General features: G+C 50.3%; 2 protein-coding genes and 1 non-coding gene across 6 annotated transcripts in view; 2 read left to right on the top strand and 1 right to left on the bottom strand.

The window, feature by feature from the left end:
• Angpt2 (angiopoietin 2) overlaps positions 1-14,725 on the bottom strand; it is a 50,985-nt gene extending 36,260 nt beyond the window's left edge. The window contains exon 1 of the mRNA XM_027922086.2: positions 13,950-14,725. Within this exon, the coding sequence (XP_027777887.2) occupies positions 13,950-14,237 (288 nt within the window). The 5' untranslated portion in view covers positions 14,238-14,725. The remainder of the gene's footprint in view (positions 1-13,949) is intronic.
• Positions 1-19,472, top strand: part of Mcph1 (microcephalin 1) — a 196,829-nt gene that overhangs the window by 124,268 nt on the left and 53,089 nt on the right. The gene's annotated exons all lie outside the window — the stretch shown is intronic.
• Positions 10,752-10,831, top strand: Trnav-cac (transfer RNA valine (anticodon CAC)). Its single transcript has one exon. It is a non-coding gene; the product is annotated as a tRNA-Val (tRNA).

Here is a 19,472-nt window from a genome sequence, read left to right as displayed (position 1 = left end):
TTGTTGAGAAGCCTACACGCCAGTCTGTTCCATTTCCCAAGTTACTGGGATTACTTAAGAAACAGTATCACATTTTCCTTTCTAATTATGTGTACTCCTATTTCCAGATAGCTACTGAACATTTAAGTCATTTGAACCTGACTTCTTAGCAAATGCAATTGTTAGGCACTTTTGGCCTAGAAGTGCTATGAGATAGATGTTCAGGGGTTGGGAGCTCAGAAGGTTTGAGAACACTGTAAACCTCACATTTGGTAGAAAGGAAGCTCAGCCCACTCTCCCTTCTGTCCTTGTCCCCAATCAAGATACTGTCTTTAATTGTAGTATTTATGGTTTGTATATTTATTGGAAGACTAGAAAGTGAAGAAGAACTATTAAATTGTGTAAGACCTTCATTAAGATGTGCCCTTCGGTATTTCCCTAGCTTCTGAAATCACTAAGGAAAACAGATGGGTTGACTCGTTCTCTTTGGGGCAAGTGGGGTTTGTAAGGGGGGGTCTACTCCAGTAGAAGCACTCTAGGAGCCTCGTGCATGTGCTCTATCTAGGGAACTCTGCGGTTGCCCCCAGGCTGGTGCATTTGGAGCAGGGAGGAAGTACAGAGTATGTGCCCATCTTGCAAAGTATTGAGGTCCAGTTCTGCTTGTGATTTACAGTCCGCATGCTAACCCTCCTCACTCGTTCTGAGATGAACCAGTTTTATAACATTAAGTTATACAGAAAAGCCAAATTGACTTGAACACCACAGAAATTTGGGAAGTAAATGTTCAATGTGATTCTCCAGATGCTTGTGGTACAAGTACAAGGGCCTGGAATCATTTTCCCATAATTAGCTCAGTTCTGGAGGCCTGCCCCCTCCCCAGCCTGCTGGCTTTGCATGCGTGCCTATTCCAGTGGAAGCTAGTGGAAAATTCCTCTTTCCCCCACCGCCACGAGTTATAAAAAGCATGCCATTCAGAACCGAATTTTCTTCTGCATGCTTGAATTTTTACCCACAACTAAAAAGGGAAAAACCCTTTCGAGAGCTATTTCTCTATTTGTCAGGGAGGTGAGGGGCCCCACAGAAGGGCTGGCCCAGTCTGCTGCCGCCTCAGGGGCCCCCTGTAGTCCCATAAACGGGTGCTTCTCAGCGCTGCAGGGACACCAGGGACACCAGTCACTGGATACCCACCCTGACTGACTCATTCATGGGAATGAGGGGTGAGCTCCGTAGCAGAGGTTCTCCTATTGTTAGGTTTGTTGGTTGGTTTCAATCAGAATGAGTCATCTTGCCCCCATTTTTAAACCAAAACTCACTGTGGTCACTTCTGTAATTGGGTCTTGACTCCTACAAGCCGGTTCAGTTTTATCGGTGGTACTGAATTCTTGAAAGCTTTCCTCAGCTGTAGAAATTTAGTTCCAAATTAAAGTGGTCCAAGTGCCAGGTTAAACTTTGTGGCCCTGAATCTTTATTGAGCCCCTGGCAGAAGGACCCACACTGGAGTTTGGCCGCTCACTGGGATCCAAATTATGGGTGTTTGCTTCCCGTGGAATCTTGGCCTCTGCTGGGGTGGCTTCTGGGGCACTTTGACTTCAGGAGGCCAAAGTTAGAACCTAAGTGAAGGTTCTGCCCCAGAGGCGTTTCCTACCTCCCTGTAGTTTCCAGGTGGCATGTCCAGGCGTCTCACGGGTCCCTGGACCCCTCAACCATTAGCCCCTGCAGCTTGGGGGCCATAGTCCATGCTAGCCTGGGAAATTCCTCAAAACAGCAGTGAGAACTCGGTCAGGATTTGAATCCTCGTGTCCACCATGTTCTCCAGCTGCCAGGAGCTCCACCCGGGCCACCTTCAGAGGGCAGCTCTTGGGGTTTCATGGCACCTTTGCTGTGTGTTTCTGTGGTTCCAGTAACTTCCAGGAAGCAAGATCTGGGGGCCAACTTTGAGAAAGGAGCTGCTATGAGCAATAGGGAAAGTACACCTCGTGGACATTCGTACTGCTGACCAGAAGCCACACATGTTGAAACATGCTCCTGTGTAGAATGAGTTGAAATAAAGAAAGAAGAATCCCGGTGCTCATAGACACAGGCTCTAACCTGGACAGTCGTGGTCATGAGCCCTCTGATGTGCTGGAGAGGAAGGCGCTGGGGGAGAGGTGACATCTCCAGGTGGAGAGAGCCACTGCTGGACGCCTGGGCTCCCCCTCTTACCCTGTCTTCCTTTTCCATTGAATGTCGACGCTGTTCGCTTTCTTTAACGTCCTGTTAACTCTGCACTGCAACCTGAGGGGAACTGACCGTGTTTATCCAACACTCGAAGTCACTGAAGTGATCTGCTCCTGAAAAGCTCTTCCTGGGCACCTCAGGAATGGCACCAAGACACCTCCTCGGCATGTTTTCTGAAGACTAGGGTTCGTTGGAAGGTAGACTTAACCCCTCACTCAAGGAAGCTTCAAGTCAACCCAACTGTAGAGACCCCAAAGACATAACAGTACAGGCCAACAATCCCTGGAGTGGCCAACTCAGAAATATCCAGGTATGGACTTCCCTAAAAGAACGCGCCTGTCTACAGTACTACACGGCTGTGTGAACCGTGTTGAACTCAAACTACCCAGAAACAGAAAAGAGCACAGTTTTCTATGCACAAGAGCATGGATGAACCGCAGAAATAATCAAACAGGCCAAAAGGAATAAGGGGTGTTTTGCTCCAATTACATGAAATTCAGAACTGAGGTTCATTAACCTATGGTGGGTGGTAGAGGGCAGAGGAAGGGCTAGCGGTGGAGGAGGGACACGGTAGGGTGGAGGGGCAGGGAGCCATGGTGGTGCTGGACATGCTCTGGCTGTGTGTCCTGAGCTGGGTGGTCACTCGTCATGTTGTGCGCTTGGGATGGGTAAATTTTGCTCTGTGTGGCGTATCTCTCAAAAGAATGTGCTGTGTTTCGCGCAGTAGCACAGAGTTCGAGGCAGCGGAGAGCAGAGTGTGTCCACAGGAAGGCCAGGTGTGGCCTTCCAGGGCGAGCGTGGGGAGCAGGGATGCTGAGGCGCCTGTCCTCCCTCTGTTCCTCCAGTGCTGACTTAGAGGCCACCTTTCCGCCTGCCAGCTAACTTGCTACTGTGTGAAGCCCTCCAGTCTCTGAAAACCTCCCAGGTCGGCCAGCTCAGAGCTAACTGCCTGTCACCTTGCTGCAGGGCGTGTCCTGTCCTGGAGGGGGGGCAGCTCTCTTCCATGGGGACCTAGGGCTCTGCTTCTCGCTCCAGGGTTGGGTCCAGAGTGAAGGGGTCCAGCTGGAGAGGAGCGGAGCCTGCCATTACCCAGGGTTTAAGTTTCTGCCAGCCACCCCCGGGCCTGCAGGTCACTGAATGTCCCAGCACTTCTTCAGACTTCCTCGAGGTGAAGGAGTGGTCTCCCCACCTTGTTTACGCACAGTGACACCCGTCGTGCACGTGACAGCATGTGTGGGTGTGACAGACCTGCCTTGCAGGTGACAGCGTGTGCAGGATACCCCTGCAGGACCTGGGAAGCAGGCGAGGCCTGTTCTCTCTCCTGACCCTCCTGAGACGTGCGCATTCCTTATTGGAGTCTTTTAAAACCCGCTTTCTCCTGAGAATCCCTGAAACGCAGAGACTTTTTCATCGTTTGGCCAGCCGGCCCTTCCACCTCCTGTGCTGAGTTTCATCATCTGTGAGGGGAAAAGACGGCGTCTGCCCTCTACGGCTGTGGGGAAACAGAAAAGGCAGCCACACTGTGGGCACGTGATCAATGCCACCTGCCATCACCACACTCCAGGGTCACTGCGACACCCTGGGTCACACAGGGAGGGGCCTTTGTTGGTCTCTGGTGACTTCAGCCATGATGAACAGACTCTTTTTTGCAAGAACCCCGGGGACTTCAGTGAACAGGGGATAGTGCAGACCTCCAATGAGGAGCCACAAGCCATCCTGCTTCAGAGGAGGTGAGAATGTCACCTCCAGGCCCGGCCCCCTGCCTGCTGACCTCCCTGCTGACTTAAGGCTGGACCTCCTCGGAGAGCAAATGCATGGAATGCCAGGGAGGAGGGTACCTTTGTCCATCAGATGTTTTCACCAGGGAGCTGCTTGCTTGATAGTGGGAGTGGGGTTGGTGAGGAGGGCAGGGGCGGCATGCCCACTGTCCATTCTGCATGTCGCAGCGGAGCGCCTTTTGTAGCTTGCAGCAGGCTCAGCATGTGACAAGCGAATGACTGCTAAAAAACTGTCCTACTAAAGGGAAAAGCAAGCTTGGATTGAGGGGACAGTGTTTTGACTGCTCATGAGTGTCCTGCTATTTTAATCCCAACCATCTGTGCTCTTTAAGAACATTTCACTGTACACTTTTTAAAAACTATGCTTGTTATAAATTCCTGTTAGCACCTGTTCTGTTAAAGTTACACAAGATTTGTTTGGTTTGTTTTTTAAATATTTTGAGGTTTTTTTTTTTTCTTTAGTTGTAGTTGGACACAAGACCTTTATTTTATTTATGTGGTACTGAGGAAAGAACCCAGTTCTCTGCATGTGCTAGGTGAGCACTCTACCGCTGAGCCACAACCCCAGCCCCTGTTGGTTTTAAAGAAAGAGTGAAGAATCTACTCATTGGTAGTTAAATACAATGAGGAATTTCACAAGCAAACCCCTAATATTCCTAGTATAAAGCAGAGATAACCAGCTTGTGGTGGTTCACAGCAGAACATAATGTGTTCTCTAGCAACATTTTTGCAACAACAATTCCCCATTAAGAAGCCCAGTTTTGTTCAGGAAAGTTTAAAGCTACATCTGTATCTAAAAATTTTTCAAGATTCCAAACACTAAATAGTCTAGTGAAACTCAGTCCTGCAGTTATCTTCAGACTAATGTTTATGATTGTCCAGTAGATAACCAAGAATTGATATTATCTGTCGATTCCAGAAATCCAATGGCAAAGAAAATGCTTTTAGCCCAGAGAAAAATCAGAGGAAGAGGCACCTCTTAGGAATCCTCCATCTTTTCTACCCAGGGTGCAGATAGACTGCTTTGCCCCTAAATGCCTGCTTGTTTAGTGACCCCTTATCTTAACTAACCTAACTGGCTCAGACCACCAGGGTGCGTCTTCAGGAACAGAATGGTTTTCTTGCTCATACCCTGACTGGTAGGCAGCTTGGGGTTGCCTTTAACTGAGTTCCTGCCTTCTATAAAACAGAACATGCAGAGACCAGCATTGCGGGCCACTCCTGAAACCCTGGGTGATACAAGTCCTTTGACAGCAGGGTATGGTCACTTTAGTGTAAAGCCCTGAGGCCCAGGCCAGGCTGGTCAGAGGAAGTGCTACCTGGTGTGCAGTTTTAGAGGGTGGTGCTCCCAAAGAGCCCTTCTGTCAGGTGGTGCGCAGAATAAAGACATTTCACGCACACTTGCAGTGGCCCTGTTCTCTGTGGCCAGGGAATTCCTTCTGCACGGGGCAAAGCTGCCGCAGTGTGTGATTCCAGGGTGCAGAAGCCAGGCCATCTAATCTGGTAACAGCGAGTAGAGGGACAGGAGCGTGTTTCAGACATTGTTATTGAAGTTAATTATAGCCCCTGCAGTCTGTAGCATCTTACAGTTCCCCAGTTCCCTGCATGCTTGGGCACCCACCATATTGCTGGAAACTCCAGTCATCCAAGAAGGTCAGGGCATGAGCAAGAAAACCATTGTGTTCCTGAAGGCGCATCATGGTGGTCTGAGCCAGTTAGGTTAGTTAAGATAAGGGGTCACTAAACAAATACTGTATGGTCATTCTGGCTTTTAAAACAATCATTTATGCCAGGTGCTGTAATCCCAGCACTCAGGAGGCTGAGACCCGAGGATCACAAGGTTGAGGTCAGTCTCAGCAACTTAGACACTGCCTCAAAATAAAAAATAAATAAATAGGGTTGGGAGTGTGGCTTAGTGGAAAAGCGCCCTGGGTTCAATCAATAGTTCTAAAAATTAATTAACTAAATATTAGCTAAGTGAAAGCGCCCAGTCTGAAAGACCCCTGGCTACATGGTTTCAGGCGTGCGTGACATTCTGGGAAACACTAACGAAGAGGAAGAAGAGTCAGTGGTTGCGGGCAGGGCAGAGCTCAGAGTGCCGGTGCACACACCCAGCGGGAGGGGACCTCACCCGGGCTACAGTCTGGCCTTCCAGAGGCTGGCTCCGCCAGGCCCCTTCAGTATCTTGGAGTCTCTGCTCTTCCTTCTCTTTTCGTTGGTGGTCTCCAAGGCCTCAGTAGGCGGCTGCCCAGCTCTGTTCCAGCGCATGACTAATGTCGGCCTGTGCCTGGCAGGGATGATCCAGCCGGTCCCAGGAGGAAGGCAGCCCCCTCGTCATGTGTGCAGCAGAGACCGTTTTTGTGGCAGTGTTTTCCCTTTTATAGTTTATAGCAAGTTCCGTGAGATGCACTGAATGGTGAATTAAGGTGTGAGCCTGTGCCCAGGAACACCCAGGAATCCTCGGGACACTCGGGTGGTGGCTCTTACCCCAGACCCACCGCCTGGCCAGACCGCGTGCGGGAACGGTGTACCCATGACCAGGAGTGCTACCTGTTGCTCAGAGGAGTGGGACCAAGTGGAGAACTGGGGAGACTGGCGCTCACCTCCTGCTCATGGTGAACAGCATTCTCTTCCGAAGGCTGGAGAGGCGCTGGACACTCAGCACCTAGACAGTCACCCTTTCCTCCTGAGGCTTTCTCAGCACCATCAGCCACCCATTTCCCACACCTCTGGTCTTAGCAGCGCTGCCCTTTAAAACATCTCCACTTTCCATGAAAATTATAAAATTGTCTATTCAAAAATGACAGGCTGTGTTCTTACAGTGTGTTTTAAATTTGTTTTCACTGTTCACTTTCTAAATTCCGGATATGGACTCCATACTTTGTAGCATTATCAGCTGATTCCAAAGTTAATTTGCAGAGCGTGAGGGTTTTCTCAGAAGGAGAGCCCGGCTCATTCTGGAGCAAAGTAATTACCCTCAGAGGAGCCCTCTGGGCTGGGAGGGGTCTCGGAGGCTTTAATCAGTTCTCATTGAACCAAAAAGATAATGGTTTTACTGGTGGAAGGAGTGGAGCTGGTAACAGGATTAGATCTGCATCTCGGGAGATTTTTAATAGGTTTCACGTCTTTTGTCACCTGGTGCAAGCTGGGATTGGGACATGAAAGAAAGGTGACTGTGTGGGGAAATATTTAATTAAAACATTAATTCAAAGGCAGTGGGCTGGCATACCCCACTGCAGTGGGGAGGACAGTGCGCCTTCCCTCCTTTTCAGAGGACAGCCACCTAGTCCTGGTGTCCTGTGGGGAGGTTTGTTCTAAAGCACCTCCATGAATTGCTCTTTGCTTCTGCACTTCCACCCGGCCCTTCCCCTGGGCATTGCTTTTCATTTTAGATGTTAAGACCGTCTGTGGAGCGTTGGCCCTGTAGGATGCTTGATGGGGAGAGCTTCCAGTGGCTTCCACAGTCACACGGGGAAGGGAGGCCACACAGCACTCAGCACCACAGTGTTGCTGGCCTGGCTCTCAGGATCATGTTGAAATTTGGGATTCCCCACTCTGTGGACTCCCAGAAAGGGCTGAGATGAGGTGCGCGCTTTCTAAGAATGTCCACCTGTGCTCTCTCGGCTGTCCTCTGGTGATTTGTCTACTCTCCCAAACTACAAGGCAGACTTTCTGGTCATCACTTTATGTAGGAGACGCCCCCAGCTTCTGTCTTCCCAGCCACAGCTTCCACAGTGTCCTCACATCGGGCGATGATCTGTCTTAACCCATCTGCCTGGGAGAGCAGCGCTGTGCGCTGAGCAGCCTCAGATGCTGAGAGTGCATAGGCCACCTGGAACCCTGCTTGTGCAGAGACAGGGGCTGCCCGTGGTGGGCATCCCCTCCCCTACTGACTGGGTTGTCGGCCAAGTCGCTCAACCTCTGCGGCTCGCTTTTTTACTTCTACTTACAAGTTGTTGGATAGGGACAGCTGTGCTTAGCATTGTAGTATATGCAGCATGTTCTAAGGTACTTATGTATAGGCATTCATGTACACGTCGCATAGTAAGAGCAGTTACTTCAGAATGGTAGAATTAGATGAAATATTTATTTGGGGCATTTTTTATAAACTCGGTTTTCTGCAGTAGCCATATGCTACTTGGGTAATCAGGAAAAATGGCCACTGGGAATTAGTTCCAGTTGATTTTGCTTTCATAAAAGAGGCTTCAGTGCAGGGACCAAAGGGTCGGCATCGCCCTCCGCCTCGCTCCATGGCCTGCCGTCTCCCTCTCCTCCCTTCTGGGCAGGGCCTACCTCCTGCCACACAGCATGTTCTGAGGACAGTGCGTGAGCCAGCGTCCCTACTAGGCAAGGGTCCCCGGTACTTTCTTCCCCCTTGACTTACGCCAGGCACCTAGAGTAAACACTGCCTGGACACGCAGAGGCCCTCAGTAAGTATTTCTTAAACAAATAAGTGGATTTTCGAGGCTCCTTTCCCTAAGCAGAAACACCCCAGGAGGGATGGGGTCTGGGGTGTTCGCTCACTTGCGTCACGAGCTCAGCAGTGTCGTGCCTCTGCACGGGTCCACATCCACTCCCGCTCCTCTGAAGGCCGCTGTGTCCTCCCACCCACGGCAGTCGCCACTTGCTCCCAAGAGGGCCCGCGTGCTTCCCCGTGTTTGTTTTCCTCCCCTGATGATCTGCACAGGGCTGCAAAATCACGCAGGGCCTGGGTCTGACCGAGCCATGTGCGAGGGCGGCTGAGAACTTGGCCGTGTGGGGTCCCGGACTGTGGCAGGGGTGTCTGGGGCGTGACGGGTGCTTTGATTAGAGGCAGTGCCACTGGTTGCTATTGCCAGCCCCGTCCCAGCACCACGGCCACGGTGACTCGGTGACGACTGTGTGGCCAGGGTGTTGAGCGACTGTCTTTATGTCCGAATTCTAGCAAGCAGGAGGGAATCCTCCTTGTCCAGTAATGACAGAGAAAGAGAAAATAGGTGTTTGCTCTCTGGAGGGTCCTGTTAACCAGACTACGGCTGCCCAGTGAAGCCTGGGTCAAGGTCCGTCATGTGAAGGGACACAGGAAACATGCATGGGCAGGGGGGTGTGCCTGCTGAGGAGCCATCGCCACAAAGTCACGTTTTCTGCAAATTCTGAACACCTGCTCTGCAGACAGCCTGCCCCCTCTTGCTCTCATCTCAGGAAGTCCACAGAGCCACCAGGTCCTGCTGTCATTCCTTGGGCAGATGCATAAGGACAGGAGTCCCCCTTCCTCCCCCTTTTCTCCCCTCCTCCGAGTGCTTCCCTCCTCTGCGGCTTGCTTGATCATGTCACAGGTGGCTGCTCCCCTCCTGACTCCTTTACCTCCATCTTCTAATTTTTGCTTTTGTCTCTGAGTAAAATATTTCTTCCAACCTCTCTTTAGGTCACTTAAGAGCCACAGAGATTCTGATCATGATATGATGCCATTGTGTGTGTTTTAAGAAGAGGAAAACCATACAATTTCCAGTCACAGTAAAGGGCTGGCATAATCTCTGAGTGCTGATCTCAAAGGAAGGGACCAAAGAGATCAGGGTAAAAAGAATCTACTTCTACTTTCTACCGTTTTCATAGTTTGAATTCTTTTTTTTTTTTTTTTTAGCTCATAGTGGGTTTGATCAGCTCATTTTCATATTTTTTCAAATATCAATATGGTGGTGGGATTGGTTTGAAGTGGGGTTTTTTTGTTTTTAGTTACAAATATACAAGATTTCAGTTTACTATGGGTTGGAGTAAGCCCTGTGGTCAGCCTGAGTGCAGTGACCGCTGGCAAGGCCAGTACCCTTGTCAGCTTCCAAGTGCAGTAACCAGTGCCCAGGTGAACTTCTGGTTGCAGCCCCTGTCAGCCTAGAAGCACCACATTGACTGAGGTCAGCAGACTTCCATATTAAGGCCACATGGAGCATGCACTGAAGAAAGAGATTAGGGACATCCATTTCTTAGTTCTAGACTCTGGGCAATTCTTCTACCCCAGTATGACACCTAAATAATCGATCCAATGTCAGACAACCTTGTTTAATAAGCAGAGGGTAAAACTGTGTGTGGTAAACATTTATTCTGTCTTCCAGTTATGTAGAGAAAGCACCTTCTGCACTTCAGGCAGTGCATGAGCACTATAGATATATAGTCAACAACTGTACTTTTCCTTGTCACACTGAAATATAGCTTCTTTTCCCAGCCACCGTGAAACCTTTTCTCTTCACCCCTACTATCATATTGGTGTATGATTATTATAATGACAGTTGTTTTCCCTAAAATCTTGAATAGCAGGTTTGACCGGCTCGTGAATGCATAAAATTTGCTTATAATACTGAAAACAGTCACATTTCCCGACTCGGGATGGAGCTGAAGACCAGGACAGAGTTTTCCCTCTGCACTGCAGCAGGCCCTGGCTGTGGCTGTGATGGGCTGTCTTTCCCTTCATAAACCCAGCTCCGTTTTTGATCTTTTTTTTTTGGGGGGGGGGGGGCTGGTCCTGGTTTTTGAATGTACAGCTAAGGAATGTTTCACACCCCACTTGATGGAACACCACCCTCCTCTCGGCAGGTGGCTGGGGCTGCAAGGCTGAATTCCTCTGTGAGCCCCTTGTCCTTACTTCTCCCCCTGGTGGCAATGACGCATTTGTACCTGCCCTGCCCCTGAGCAGTAGCTCTCATACCTATTAAAAGAGTACAAATCAAAAAACTTTTTTTAAAAATATATTTTTAAGTCAATGGAGCTTTATTTTAGTTATTTATATGGTGCTAAGAATTGAACTCATGTGGCTGGGGATATAGCTCAGTTGGTAGAGTGCTTGCCTCACATGCACAAGGTCCTGGGTTCAATCCCCAGCACCACAAAAAAAAAAAGAGAGAGAGAATTGAACCCAGTGCCTCACACATGCTAGGCAAGCACTCTACCACCAAGCCACAACCCCAGCCCACATTATCACTTTTAAAGAAAAAAAAAAGATTGTGATTCAAGTTTACAGCTCCTGCACTTAATGTTGTTTAAAAGAAGTAGAACTTATATAGCAAAGGAAATGTTTACATCAGTTTAATAGTCATTAGCTTTATTTTTCAAATCATTCTGTTTTAAAATGATTGTGGGGCTTGCAGTTGTTTATGAAATATAAGGCATTCATCAGCGTGAAATAGTTGTTTATTTCCTTTTCACATTTCCTCTTATCGGAAAAAAAAAAAAAATACATTTGGTCCCCTAGCCAACTACAATGTGTTTTGCTAAGGTATTTGTGAGGTTTTTTATGAACTGTGTTTACTATCACTGGGACAGAGGTTCAGAAGAGTTGCAGGGGAAGCCAGACTCCTGTGGACCTGGCCAGGCAATGGGACTGCTGGGGGGACGTGGTGAATTTATCTTACCCTTGAGCATAAGCAAGAGCCTCCCTCCCTTTGCCTCCCATTCATGCTCCCAGCTCTCCTGCAGCTGGACACTCCTCTGCCTGGCCGTGCTGGGCAGCCCGGGGGCTGTCGATGGTGTGCACACAGCTGTCTGTCCTGGCTCCTGGGCCTGCTCCCCACTCAGAAGCTGAAATACTACTCAGTGGCCTTAAAACTAACCAGAAACTTGGTCTCATTTTCCTTCCTAGCAAGTTTTTAAACTCTTAAATGTATAAAGATTTTCTGGTGGCTTTTTTTTTTTTTTCCTGAGTGTGTGTGTGTACGCCTCTTATTTTTAGTGTTTATCAAGGAAAGAAAGGAAATATGGGACCATACAAAAATAAGCAGCCCCAAAGAAAATATATGAAACAATGAAATGTACGGGGTCGTGTGAATCTATAAATAGGTGTGAGGTGTGAGGTGGGTCCTTTAATTAGGGGTTTATCAATCATTTCCCTTGGACCATATTTTTTTCCTTGACAGAAAAAAGTGCTTATTATCACAGGTGCCAAAACACAGGGAGAAAAACAAGCAGAGAGTTTACATTGAACCATCCCAGGCAGGTTTTGTGTTTGTTTTTCGCTTTCCTTCCCAAGCTGGGAGCCTGTAAACCAGGGAGTGGGGGCCAAATTGCCTCAGGTGCCCACCGCCCAGGGAAGGCCCCCAGGAACAGGTGCACACCACCCAGGAAGGCCCAGGAACAGGTGCAGAGCCTAGGAAAAGAGGAACTGCAGGCCCCTCTTGACACCTCACTGGCTAGCTAACAAGGGCTTTAGAAATCCCCGTGCACTGCTGCGCACACTCTTACTAATCCACCCTGGAAGGACAAGATGTTGGTCACCTGCTAGAGTCTGCCTCCTGCTCTGTCTCAACAGTGTCTCCAGGGCCTGAGAGAAGGGGCTGGTTTGCCCTTAAAAACGCCTGCACCTTCTCAGAGGGTCACAGGTACACCGTCCTGGGCCTAACCAAGCCAATGCGATTGAGTCGTCCTGCATTTGACAAAACATTCTCTTTATATTTGGTGACTGTTTATTTTAGCAGGTGGCTTGCTAGTCGGGCAGGTTACAATGTTTACTAGTTCCATGTGTCCCCCCTACCCTGCTCTGGGGCTCTCTGCACAATTAACCCGGCCATGGTAGATGTGGGAGGTCACTAAATGTGAGTATGCCATAGTCAAAGAAATAGAGGTCACCAGACATCGAGGATCCAGTTTGCCTTCCAAAGTTGAGACCTGTGCTACTGCATACGTCAATGTTTAGTGTCATCATTTGCACATGATGAGTTTTACAAGATTTAAAAAGAGCACACACAGTGATCTTAAAGAAGGAGAGAAACCAGAAAATTCACCCAGGAGCAGACCCTGCTGAGGTCTTTATCTGAGGAGCCTGTCTGCATCTGTTGTCTCTGTTCTCCAATTGAACAGCCCCTCTGTCACAATAGCAGTGGGGCTGGCCACATTCATTCATTTGGACTCCTGGCCTGAGTCATGAGTCAGTGGCTTCCTCTCTGAAGGTAGGGGGGTTAATGAGAAACACAGATCAGGATCCCACACCTACTCAGAGATTCAGACAGGGTGCCAGAGCACAGAGCCGTGCTGACATGGAAGACAAGATCATCTCCCTCTTTGGGAGGAATGTCCAGGAAGCCCACCGACTTTGAGAAGCTTTTATGTGGCTTTAAATAATGACCCTCTCCCGCGTCCGCGTTGCCAGGCAATGTCATCTTTATAATGTCTAACCGTTAACCTGCTATTTACATGTTTTGTTTAAACTTCCTTTGGAATACATATGGTTCGTATAAAGAAAATTCCAGGGTCACTTGGGGTTTCGTATGAAAACGATCGTTTGTGAAAGAAAAACAGAGCTTTCAGGATCTTATTTTGGTCGCGTGCTCTGAGCAAAGGCTGTGAAGCGGTGGAACCCTGCCACCGAAGAACAGGCTGTCACCCCGTCCCATACCGGTCCCACGTGGGGAAGCTCCCAGAGCCCACAGTGGAACTGAACAGGGCCACTGTGCCTTCGGGTTCTTGGGAAGCTAGTCCCTGTGTCAGAGTGCAAGCCTGCAGTGGTCGAGCCCTGAGATTCTGGGAAACCGAGGTCTGCTTTATTGAATTTCCTCTCATTTAGCAGGAGTCACAATCTATTTTCATAAAGAAATTCAGGAAATTGGTAAAGCACTTGAGTCCATCCGCTACATATCAGTCATTAACAGGATTCTCACGTTTTCCTGACCCCGGGCTGCAAGCTCACAGCCTCCCTCACATGCCTGCCACCCGCTGAGTAGGTCCTGGTAATGGGTGTCAGGGAGCTCCAGCTGCTCAGACAGAAGAGCCTGCAGCGTCTGCAGGGAAGTGCACTTCCGCTGCCACTCTAGGAAGCTCCCAGCCCCAGAGACCGACCACTCGGGTCCTGGCACACTTTTCAAGTAACCCCTTTCGCTTTCTGCCCTGTGGCACGTTACCCCCCCTCCACCGGGCACAGGACAAGAGGGATGGTCCTTTGTTCAGGGTGCTGGTCACCACCTCGCCAAAGCTCTGGCCCCGAGAGCTCCCGAAGCTCAGGGAGCCCAATTTGCCTACCTTCATCAGCCACTGAGTGTTGTTCTCCATGATGTTCTCCAGCACCTGCAGCCTGTGCACGGAGTCGTCGTAGTCCAGGGGTGCGTCCCTCTGCACGGCATTGGACACGTAGGGGCTGGAGGAAGAGCGGCAGCTGTCCGTCTCCGGCAGCAAGAAGGTGTAGCTGCAGGGCCCGTGCTGGACCTGGTACTGCTTTCTGCCAGTGCTGTCCACACCCTTCCGAAAGCTGTTGTAGGCTGCCGCCAAGACGAGATCACAGCCCAGAGTAAAGAAAACAATCTGCCACATTCTCTTGCTTTGGGTAGTAAACCACCAGTTCAGCAGACTTCCAGACGCATGGGAGTCCAGAGCTCTGAGCTGCCGTCTAAAAGGCAGGGCTGTGCTGCATGGCCGAGTCCGTCAGTGACAGCCTGCCTGTCCCTCCCTTCCAGCGGCAGGCTTGGTTTCAGGGCTGACTTCTCTCGGGGCACGCAGTAAACTGTCAGATCGCAGTGGGCAGAGCAGTCCTGCTCGCTCGAGAGGGCTGTGCCGGCGTCAGAGAGCAGCTCTCATGTCTCTTTGTTTCTCTTTCCCTGATTCTACAGTGTCACTATCCGAATCAATCACTTTCCTTTCCTTATATGATAAGTTGATAAGAGCAGCCAGACATGTGCAGCAAGCGGCTCCGCCCTCCTGGCTCCCCCGTTATCTTCCTGTAGGGGGTCACTAGCCAGGCAGCAGGAAAAATCAGAGCGTAATGCTCGCTGTCCAACCAGGACCGCAGGCTGCAGAAGCCCTCGGGACGGAACGCTGACCAGCTGTGGGACCCCTGGGCCCGCGGAGGCACCACCCTGACTGAGCATTTCCTCGAGAGAAGTGGGGCTGTCCTATGGTATGATGCTCACTTCTCCGAGCTCAGCTGGCAGAGTATCTGAGGTAGTAACTTTAATTTTAAAGTACAATGAAAGTTCCTGTTTTTTCCTTTAGGAATAAAAATACTACAAATATGTCAGGACTTCGGTTTATTTTTGTTATTACAAATAAAGAGGAAGACATTTGGCTCCTGTAAACTGCCTTTCCAGAGGGAAACCGTCTCCTTGGTACGGCTCAATTTTGGAACTGTTCGCTAAGTTATGAAAAGTTTTTATTTTAAACTAGCTTGACATTGTTAACTCCAGTTAGAAAGATCAGTTTGGGAGCCTTGACATTTATTCTTTTAAACAAAATATTCACATAAGTATTCAAAGTAAACTTAAAATATACTGGTCTGATTAACTAGTGCGTATTAAGTTGCAATCGAAAATCAGAATTCAAAAGTGTGCTAAGACGAGCACCTAGCCTCACACTTTCTTACAGCAAGACCTGCCCAGATCTCATTATCTCATAGCATTATCAATTAAATTGGTCTCACACGGTGTTGGACTCCGACCAATCATGTCCCCTTTTGAATTGAATTCTAACGTCCTTATCTGTAAACGCAGCAGCAGCTCCAACCGACTTCCCAGACTGTCTGCTCAGTTCCACAGCTCTGCACCCCCTGTGTGTCGCTTCCTTTGGAGCTGAAACCCCGTCCTTGAAGATGGGCAGAGTGCTGGCTCCCAGACTGGGGTACACAGGCAATGTCTCTGAGCCTTGCTCGAGACCGTTTATATCTCAGTGGTCTGGACTTATTTCCCAGTTGAGTGGGAAAGTAGCAGAGCTCGTCTAGCTGTGATAGCTGAGGGTCAGTCTGCATTACCAAGGTCAGCTTTCAGAGCAGTGAAGAATTATGATTTTAATTCATAGGTGAATCTGGAATTTATATAGTGAATTTCGTTTTCCTGAGATCTGTTTCCAGGAGACCCTGAAAAAAATCCATCCTATTACTGGACCGACTTCGTTCTTTCCTTTAAAACAGGGGTTTTGATTCTGAGGTCCGTGGCCAGAATTCATTAGGTCCATGAGCTTGGACAGGGGGTAAAAAGTCAGTTTTCCACCATGCTCTTGCCAAAATACAGCCTTTCCTGTGTCTGCGACTGGTTACCACATGGTGGTCAGCATCTGTGACTTTCTCATCCCTGTAAGTTAGAGGTTTCTGTTACAGTGTCTCAGATTCTCTCTCATGTGAGCAGCATACTGTGGTCAGGCCATCCCTAGATCTTGGCCTCAGGTCTTTTGAGGAGGGGTTCCTTGGCGCCAGACTACCAACATTCTCAAGCTCAGAAAGGCCAGAATTTATGTTCAGAATTTGTGTTGGTAGAAGAAAGAGTTTGAGTTCACCAAGATCCAGGTGCGTAGTCCCCACGAAAGGACCAAACCAGAGAAGGTCACCCCTCCAGACAGCAAGCCCTCGAGGGAGGTGCCTTGTGTTCAGACAAGCCTGGGAGCCGAGGTACCTCCGCAAATGCTCAACCCCTCCCGGCCTCAGTTTCCCTACCTGTAAAATAGAGGCCACTCTCCCGTAAAGCCTTCCAGGCTAAGGTGACAGGCAGTAGTACAAGTCATTTAGGAGTATTTGTTTCCTTTCCTTCTAGGCACTGTTATGAAATGGAAATCAGTTCTTCTACCTTCAAACACTGTAACTATTATTCTCTGATTCAGTGTGAAGCAGTAGCCCAGCATAGACATTTTTTTCTTCTACATTTTTTGCCTGTTTGAAGAAGCATATTGTGAAGTATTAAATTGCACGTGTGTTTTAAGACTCATTCAGTTGTCTCCCAGGCAGATGGGGTGGTTTTACAGGCCCCAGGAGGCGGTCCCCAAGTGCTGCCTATCCACCAGGTTTGTGTGAGACGTGCTGCCAGGGCAGGGGCTGGATGCTCACACCTCTGAGCTTCTCACCTAAGAAGCTCCTGGTGTCTCAAAGGAGCGAGACCTGTAAACTTGCAGAGTGCAGACAGGAGGGAGGTGACAGGCTCCTGGGGACAGCTGGCCTGCAGGTGTCAGTGTGGACACAGTCCTGATCCAGGCCCCGAGGACCAGAGCGTGGAAGGAACTGCTCTTTGTAGATTCCTAAATAGAAATTACTAGAACTGGAGATGGAGGGAAGCTCTGGTTAGACCAGGAGTTGACACCCATTTCTGTGAAGGGTCAGATAGTAGATTTTTAGGCTGTGTTAGCCGTCCCATCTGTCACCAGCTCTCGGATCGAGTCCCAAAGCAGCCACTAGCCAGAACTTAGTGAGAGCAGTGGGGACAGTACACCTTTATTCCAAAGTTGGATTTCATGTGATTTTCACCTTTGCGAAATAGTCTTCTCTGGATTTTTTCCAACCATTTAAGAATGTGAAGATTATTCTTAGCTCACAGACAAAATCTGCTATGGGCTGTCGTTTGCCCACCTGTGAGTCGGAGCCTAGGATGTCCACCGGGGTCTGGCATGGGACCTCTAGGGCCACTGCTCAGTGCAGAGCCCTCTGATGCCCTGCTCGCGGCTTCAGACAGGACAGGAGCGTGAGACGGGCCAGGGGAGGGGGCTCAGAAAGGCCCAGAGAGAGTGCCACGTTGAGGCCGGGTGGGAGGTGCGGCGGGAGGAGGAAGTGCCACAGCAGGAGCCCAGACACTGCATCAGGGGAGCGAGGGGCTACACCTCTGTGCCGAGGAGGGCCCACAGAAGTCCCCACAGGAAGGCAGGGGCAGCCAGGGTCGAGGTCGCCCTCCATCTGGGCCATAGAGGCGCCTGCTTCAGTTGCTTAGGAGATGCCCCAACGGTGGCTGCTGGCACTGCTCTCCGCAGGCCCCGGGGTGGCACTGGCTTCAGTCCACATCTCTCCACACTCTGAAGGCGGCCTCGCTGTGGTCCTCTGCACTCTCCACTCCTGCTGGACTCTTGAGTGACTTGCTGGCAGAGCGGCCGAAGGCAGATGAAGATGTGAAATGAGGGATGTTGTTCCAGGCTTCCCAAAGCCGCCTGCCCAGCCTCTTTTTCCCCTCTAACAGTTCTGCCGGACAACTGTGGCGGTGCTGTTTGTTTTCTTAATAGTGTCTGTCTTCTCCCCGTATTGTATATTATCAGCTGTAACTTCAGAGGCTTCATCTATCCTCTGTAGAACTCTCGCAAGGTCTCATTAAGCTGTTTGATGGCACCAAAAAGACTCAATTACGTACTCCCATGAAAGAAAGAGGTCAGCTTTACCCAGAACCTCACAACTGGCCGCTTTGCTTTACTTCATCCCGTTTGGCCAGGGATCTCCTGCAGGCTGCAGCCTCTGGCCACCCAGGAGCAAGGCTGATGTAGGCATCGACCCGCCGCTCTCTGGATCCTGGAGTCAGAGTGGCCACAGCCCTTCAAGGCCCTGAGGCCCCCAGAGCAGTGTGTGGCTCCCTCAAATGTCTTGTTCCATTTGAATGGTGTCACTGGAAGCAGGAAACCAAACAAGAAAGGCAACGTCCAGTCAGCACAAAGTGGTAGCAGCCCCCTGAGCCACAGATGCCAAGTAACGACTTGTGAGCATACCCACGTAGCCTCTGCCGACACCCAGGGAGCCAGCGTACATCCAGGACTCGGCCAGGTAGGGTGCTGACCACCAGGTGGAAGTGGGCCCCCACCTGGCCTGGGCCTGGGCTGCCGCTGCCTTCCTGCTGACAAGGCTCACGCGCTGTGCTTTGCCAGAGCCCTGCCCTGTTGGCAAGTACAGGAAAGGGCTCCTACGTCCATGCAGGCCACTGGCCCCTGACCTGGAGCACAGTGGTTCCCACAGGGCTGGGCAGCCCCTCCTGTCCTGAGACAGCCCCTTGTCCTCACCCTCACCCACACAGAGTCTACTCTCCTCATGTCATCGCCACCAGCAGGACCCCAGGGTGGTGATTGGCACCGCGTACTTGGCCCCGCCTGATCTTGACTTTTGGAAAGGGCCGTGTTGGTATACGAGGAACTATCGGTGCTGAATTACCCTAAAATATGAAATTGGGACGCTCTATTTCGCAGACAGATGGGCACACTCGGGACTCTCAGGCGCCTGGCATGCTACCACTGGAAGGCAGCTGAGAGACAGCTTGGCCATCTCTCCTTCCTACCCCTGGCCTCTATAAAATTGGCAAAACAAAGTCAACATGTTTACGTATGCAGCTTAGCCTTCAGCATGCAGGAGAAACCATCAGGAAGCTCACTGAACATAAAACTGTTGTCAGAAGTTATTTTCACCGTTCCTTCCCCCTGAGTTGAGGGCAATAAGGAATGAGAACCGGGGAGGCGTCCACAGCTGACAGCACAGGAGAGGGTGAGGTCTACTCTAGCCTTCTTCCTAAAAGCAGCCCCAGCATGGCCATCCCTTTGTGTGCCTCCGTGGCTGTTCCGTTTTGGCACATGTTGAACTAGAAGTCCACAGCCACGTGCAGGAACGCAGGTGCGTCCACGGGTGCTGCTCCCCAGCGCTGCTCATCATGCTGGACTGAAGGGAAGCCCGGGAGCTACAGTGCCCCGAGGCTGAGTGCGAGACGAGCACCGCAGGAAAGCCCCTTGACATTACTGCCCACAGGAAGACAAGGAAAGCTGAGACGCACAGGCCTCCGGGAACACACGGGCAGCTTTTGTAACAGGGGAGGAAGGCGAGGTGCGTGAGGCGCA

This window comes from Marmota flaviventris, chromosome 3 (genome assembly GCF_047511675.1).
Source record: "Marmota flaviventris isolate mMarFla1 chromosome 3, mMarFla1.hap1, whole genome shotgun sequence".
Lineage (NCBI taxonomy): Eukaryota > Metazoa > Chordata > Mammalia > Rodentia > Sciuridae > Marmota > Marmota flaviventris.
The sequence above is the reverse complement of the archived record's forward strand: the minus strand, read 5'-3'. Positions and strand labels throughout refer to the sequence as shown.